General features: G+C 40.6%; 1 protein-coding gene across 5 annotated transcripts in view; it reads right to left on the bottom strand.

The window, feature by feature from the left end:
• LOC122540110 (WD repeat-containing protein 7) overlaps positions 1-6,531 on the bottom strand; it is a 674,231-nt gene that overhangs the window by 10,393 nt on the left and 657,307 nt on the right. For all 5 annotated transcript variants that reach the window (XM_043675451.1, XM_043675605.1, XM_043675690.1 and 2 more), the window contains one exon: positions 5,628-5,732. In XM_043675451.1, the coding sequence (XP_043531386.1) occupies positions 5,628-5,732 (105 nt within the window). The remainder of the gene's footprint in view (positions 1-5,627; positions 5,733-6,531) is intronic.

Genomic DNA, 6,531 nt, shown 5'->3' with positions numbered 1-6,531 from the left:
TCCAACAGTGGCCTAACCAATGTCCTGTACAGCCGCAACATGACCTTCCAACTCCTGTACTCAATTACTCTGACCAATAAAGGAAGGCATACCAAACGCCTTCTTCACTAACCTATCTACCTGCAACTCCACTTACAAGGAGCTATGAGCCTGCACTCCAAGGTCTCTTTGTTCAGCAACACTCCCTCAGACCTTACCATTAAATGTATAAGTCCTGCTAAGATTTGCTTTCCCAAAATGCAGTGGGATAATTCACATTTATCTGAATTAAATTCCATCTGCCACTTCTCAGATGATTAGCCCATCTGGTCAAGATTCTGTTGTAATCTGAGGTAACCCTCTTCACTGTCCACTACACCTCCAATTTTGGTGTAATCTGCAAAATTACTAACTGTACCTCTTATGCTTGCATCCAAATCATTTATGTAAATGACAAAAGGTAGAGGACCCAGCACCGATCCTTACTAACCACTCCACTGGTCATAGGCCTCCAGTCTGAAAAACAACCCTCCACCACCACCCTCGCATGCAAAATGATCTTTCAGTAGTTGAACATTAAGGGACTGCAACCCCATTGAATGATAAATGTTACTGGCTGACATGAGGGTGTCTTGTGTACGCAAGCTATGACTCACTGGATCTATGGGAATCCCAGCCAGAGGAGCAAATCCTCTCTTTCTGACTGACTTCATCAGCAGTGAAGTGCATAAAGAGCACCATTCTGACAAGTAGGCAGCAGCTTGTGAGATTTTGACAAATATCACAAGCAACTCCCTGGAAACAAAATAACTAAAGGTTGCATTGACCTTAATCAACATGGATAATGTATGGCCTCCTGGTCTCTTTTGTTTTGGGTGCTGCCAATGTCAGTGATGACTGATCCTCCTTAGAGATGGGCACTCTGTAAGACCCTCTGCCTGTACACTCTGTTTTAGGAGCACTGTATCCGAACAGCTGGTCCAACACTAACCTTCATAAGCAGCTGCCCTGCTGCTTTCTATGTTGAGAACTGGGAAGTGCACAACAGAGGTAGCAAACTTCTTGGTAGCAGAAATGACTGGTAAAGTATTGGAAATCATCTTCAAAATAGTGAAAGCACATTTTCTCAAAGAACATGTCTTCTTAGATAAGGAATTAGGTGACAGATCTATTTGTTCATTTATTGCCCTAGTTGGCCTCAATTACTCAGCTATATAATGGACTGATAACCTCTTTGTCTGGTGAGTTCGAGGAAGCCCAGCCCAGGAAACCAGCACACAAAGAGTTAAAGTTAGAATTCCAGGGTTAAAACAGCAGCTAATGAGTGTTTAACAAAGTGAAGTGGAAGACCTGCCTATCCCATGATTGTTTTCCATGTGTTGATGAGCTAGCTAAGGTTTCAGGTGAAAATCAATAGGTTCTTGTCAGCATTCTGATGTGTGGCAGCTATTTAACCTGTCACGCAGAAACTAACCCACAATTCCTAGTCTCCTCTTCCATAGCTAGAATCAAGTTTCCTCAAACATGACCACTGCAAATATCACATTTTTAACAAGTTTACACTAAAATACTCTTTAAAGGATGCTGTGGTAAATCTTTATAGAACACTGGCTCAGCCTCAACTGGAGTACGGCATCATTACATAACTTAACAATTGTACTCAATCCTTGTATTACATTTTAGGAATGAGGTGAAAGCACTAGGGAATGTGCTGGAATGATTATGAAATTGGTTCCAGGATGAGGGGCAGCTATGTGGATAGACTGGAGAAGAAGGCTATTTTCCTTTCGGAACAGAGCTTTGACAGGAGTTATCAGAGAGGTGTTAAAAATAATGAGGAATCCATGTAGGGTGATAGGGTGAACCTATTCCTGATGGTGGAAAGGTCGAGAACTAGAGGACATATTGGGAATGGCAAACAAACAATGGTCACAAGAAGAATAACCATTTAATACATTGTGTGTTAAGGGTCTGAAATACCTGAGTGTGTGGTGGATGTACCTGGTGAATAATGAACCATGAGTTTAGTTAAATTTCTTTCTTAATACATTCTATTAATGGTATGCCACAGGATTGGTGCTGGGTCCACTGTTTTTCATCATTTATATAAATTATTTGGATGCGAACATAGGAGGTACAGTTAGTAAGTCTGAAGATGACACAAAATTAGGGGTGTAGTGGACAACAAAGAAGGTTACCTCAGAGTACAATAGGATCTTGATCAGATAGGCCAACGGACTGAGGACTGGCAGATCAGTTTAATTTAGATAAATTGGTGGTCCTGCATTTTGGAAACGCAAATCGAGGCAGGACTTTTGCACTTAATGGTAAGGTCGTGGGGAGTGTTGCTGAACAAAGAGAGTGTGGAGTGCAGGTTCATAGTGCCTTGAAAGTGAAGTCACAGGTAGATAGGATATGAAGGAGGCATTTAGCATGCTTTCCTGTATTGGTCAAAGCATTGAATATAGGAGTTGTGAGGTCATGTTGCGGCTGTACAGGACATTGGTTAGATGACTATTGGAATACTGCATGCAATTCTGGTCTCCCTGCTATAGGAAGGAAATTGTGAAACTTGAAAGGGTTCAGAAAAGGTTTAGAGGGATGTTGCCAAAGTTGGAGGGTTTGAGCCATAGGAAGAGGCTGAAAAGATCTTTCCTTCCTCAATCTCCATGGGAGTCGTACCAGAAGATTGGAGGGAGGTGAATGTTGTTTCTCTTTTCAAGAAGGGGAACAGGGAAATCCCTGGCAATTACAGACCAGTCAGTCTTACGTCTGTGGTTAGCAAGGTTTTGGAAAGAATTCTGAGGGATAGGATTTATGACTGTTTGGCAAAGCATAGCGTAATTAAAGGCAGTCAGTATGGCTTTGTGAGGGACAGGTCACACTCACGAATCTTATTGAGTTCTTTGAGGATGTGACGAGGCAGGTCCACGAAGGTCGAGCAATGGATGTAGTGTATATGGACTTCAGCAAGGCATTTGATTAAGCTTCCCCATGGTAGGCTAATTCATAAAGTCAGGAGGTATGAGATACAGGGAGACTTGGCTACCTGGATTCAGAATTGGTTGGCTGACAGAAGGCAGAGGGTGGTTGCAGATGGAAAGTATTCTGCCTGGAGGTCAGTGGTGAGTGGTGCCCCGCAGGGCTCTGTTCTTGGGCCTCTGCGTTTTGTAGTTTTTATAAATGACTTGGATGGGGAGATTGAGGGGGAGGTTAGTAAATTTGCTGATGATGCAAAGGTTGAAGGTACTGTTGATAGTATCAAGGGCTAATGCAGGCTGTAGCGCAACATACACAGAATGCAGAGCTGGGCTGAGAAATGGCAGATGGATAAATGCGAAGTGATGCATTTTGGAAGGTCGAACTCGAATGCTGAATATAGGATTAAAGACAGATTTCTTGGCAGTTTGGAGGAACAGAGGGATCTTGGTGTTCAAATGCATAGATCCCTCAAAGTTGCCACCCAAGTGGATAGGGTTGTTAAGAAAGCATATGGTGTTTTGGCTTTCATTAACAGGGGCATCAAGTTTAAGAGCTGCGAGGTTTTGCTGCAGCTCTACAAGACACTGGTGAGACCACACTTGGAGTATTGTGTCCAGTTCCGGTTGCCCTATTATACGAAAGATACGGAGGCTTTGGAGAGGGTGCAAATAAGGTTTATCAGGACTGGATGGCTTGTCTTACAAAATGAGGTTGACTGAGCTCGGACTTTTCTCTTTGGAGAGAAGGACGAAGAGAGTTGACCTGATCGAGTTAATAGCCAGAGACTTTTCCCCAGGACAGGACTGACTGGCACAAGGGGTCATCATTTTAAGATATTAGGAGGAAGGAATAGAGGAGACACCAGAGGTAGGTTCTTTACGCAGAGAGTTGTGAATGCATGGAATGCGTTGCCAATAGTGGTGGTGGAAACAGAGTCATTAGGGACATTTAAGTGACTGCTGGACATGCACATGGACAGCAGTGAATTGAGAGGTGCGTAGGTTAGGTTATTTTATTTTAGATTATGATTAATCCTCGGCACAACATCATGGGCCGAAGGGCCTGTTCTGTGCTGTACTTTTCTATGTTCTATTTTCTAGAGCAGGGGCTACTTTCCCTGGAATGTCAGGAGGCTGAAGGATGTCCTTATAGAGGTTTATAAAATCATGAGGGACATGGATAGAGTAAATAAACAAGGTCTTTTCCCGGGAGTGGGGGGAATCCAAAACTAGAGGGCATAGGTTTAAGGTGAGAGGGGAAAGATTTGAAAAGGACCTAAGGGGCAAATTTTTCACACAGGTGTGGTGCGTGTATGGAATGAGCCGCCAGGTGAAGTGCTGGTATAATTACAACATTTAAAAGGCATCTAAATGGGTATATGAATAGAAAGGGTTTAGAAGGATATGGGCTAAATGCTGGCAAATGCGATTAGATTTATTTAGGATATCTGGTTGGCATGGACTGTTGGACCGAAGGGTCTGTTGCTGTGCTGTACATCTCTATGACTCTATTATTTCCAGGTAGGCACTATATCATTAAATGTTAGTATCTGTACATGCCAAATTGAACTTCATTTTCGTAAAATCTACTGAAGTTCCTAGTAAAATCTCCAAGAGATAGGGAGATAAGAATCAAGTTTTTTTAAATGATACAATCTTCATAATAATTTATACGAAAGCATACATTTATTCTTTCAGCTCTGCCCGAGTTTTACTGGAAAAAAGCTAGTCAAGTTAATGTAGTTCTCATAAAACGGAATAATCTGTGTTCTGTAGAAGAGTCAATGGACCAAAAACATTAACTCTGCTTTCTCTCCACTGATGCTGCTAGACCTGCTGAGTTGCCGCATTACTTTTTCTTGTTGAAGCTAATGCAGTTGAACACGACCAGAGGCATGCAACTGGGCAATTAGTCAATAAGCAAACCCATTTCTAGAAAGAATGAATATACTCTTAATAAGATAACACAATCAGAACAGTATTAACATAGTCAATCAACACAGGTGGCTACTAGCAACCGTCTGTCTCCAGTTTCTGAAGTCTCTGACATATGCTTTTGAATACTTGTCCTTCAGAAGGGACTTTGCAAAGATAAGATTGAATTTCAAAGGATTTCACAATGAATGTAAAACTCCAAATTTACAATGTGCCAAACAGTAGTTTAAATGTGCTGTAGACATAGAGGTACATGGCAGGGTACTAAAACTGCATTCTTTGTCTTCTCCTAATTACTCTCATTGTTCTCTTTATGCAAGCCCAATTCTCTACTCTATGTAAACAGGATATTGAGAAATGTAATAGCAAATTCCAAGTTGATTATGATGCCATATTACCCACCTTGTCTAAGGGAGAACCTCTTACTCTTGTAATCAATTTCTTTGTCTTAAAAATAAGTACTGCTATTGATTAACTTTGTTTTGTGGCTCATTTTGGGTAATTTCATCCTTTTTCTCTCACTTAAACCACTTCTTGTCAACCTCATCCCTCAGGTAGTTCTAACCTATTTCAACACAAGCAGTTCTGTCTCCAGTTCTCTTTAACTGTCAGCTGGAGACTAACTTTCAAGGATTTTGTGTAAAATGATGCAACCTTATTAAAAATTCAAGAAATTTGACCTTTCAAGTGAAGCATACACAACCAAATGAAAAAGTATAAAATCAGTCATACCTGCCAGAAGGAAATGTGGCTGTCAGCGTTGGAATATGTGGCCAAATATCTTCCATCAGGGGCAAAGGACACTGCAGTTATGGGTCCACTGTGGCCATGAATAGTCTGGAAAAAGGAACACAGACAGAGAAATCCAAGATATGCACCTTTAATACTTCAATGTTCATATATCAAGCTAAACAAAGTACTACATTGACAATTGTCTATGGATTTATGTAAAAATTAGCTTCTTTTGAATGATCAAGATTTAATACATTTCAATTCAATTATTGCATAATCAAAACCTGCAATAATATCAGTCAGTCCACTGAGACTCAAACATATTGGAAAGAGAAACCTGAAGCAGTAAATATTTTTGTTTCTTGTAACCTAAGCCTTTGTGAGGATTGCAAGACAGTGCTAATTGTAACAGATTCAACATAAGTTAAAACATGATTAGTACAATTTGTCAGTCTCCACTGATCCTAAAAAAAACTTGCATTCCTTGTTGGTTTTATGGAAAATTGATCAAAAAAGTTAGGAGTGGAAATTATTTTGATCACTTCTCTCACTGTTGAAGATATTATCATACACCCAATAGTTGAATGGGGCATGAATCAATTTGTGACAGTTTATAAATACTGCCACAGCTGTATTTCTGGCACTTTCTGAGGCTAAGTGAAGAACTGAATAAGATGAGGCTATATGGAGAGAATGAAAGAATTAGAATCTCAACATCGAGAAAATGTCTTGTGATTTTCTATTCCAGCCTTAAATGCTAACTTCAGAGTCACACCGTTGGGCAGTGTCTGTCTTACTTCAGAGCATTTACATTTCATTACAGCCCCGACTTGTTTTTTTTTAATATGCCACCTGCAATTTTCCTCTCCTTTCCCAACATGGAAATCAGAATGAGTATCTGGTG

Source organism: Chiloscyllium plagiosum, chromosome 1 (assembly GCF_004010195.1).
Source record: "Chiloscyllium plagiosum isolate BGI_BamShark_2017 chromosome 1, ASM401019v2, whole genome shotgun sequence".
Lineage (NCBI taxonomy): Eukaryota > Metazoa > Chordata > Chondrichthyes > Orectolobiformes > Hemiscylliidae > Chiloscyllium > Chiloscyllium plagiosum.
This window is presented reverse-complemented; position numbering and strand designations above follow the sequence as displayed.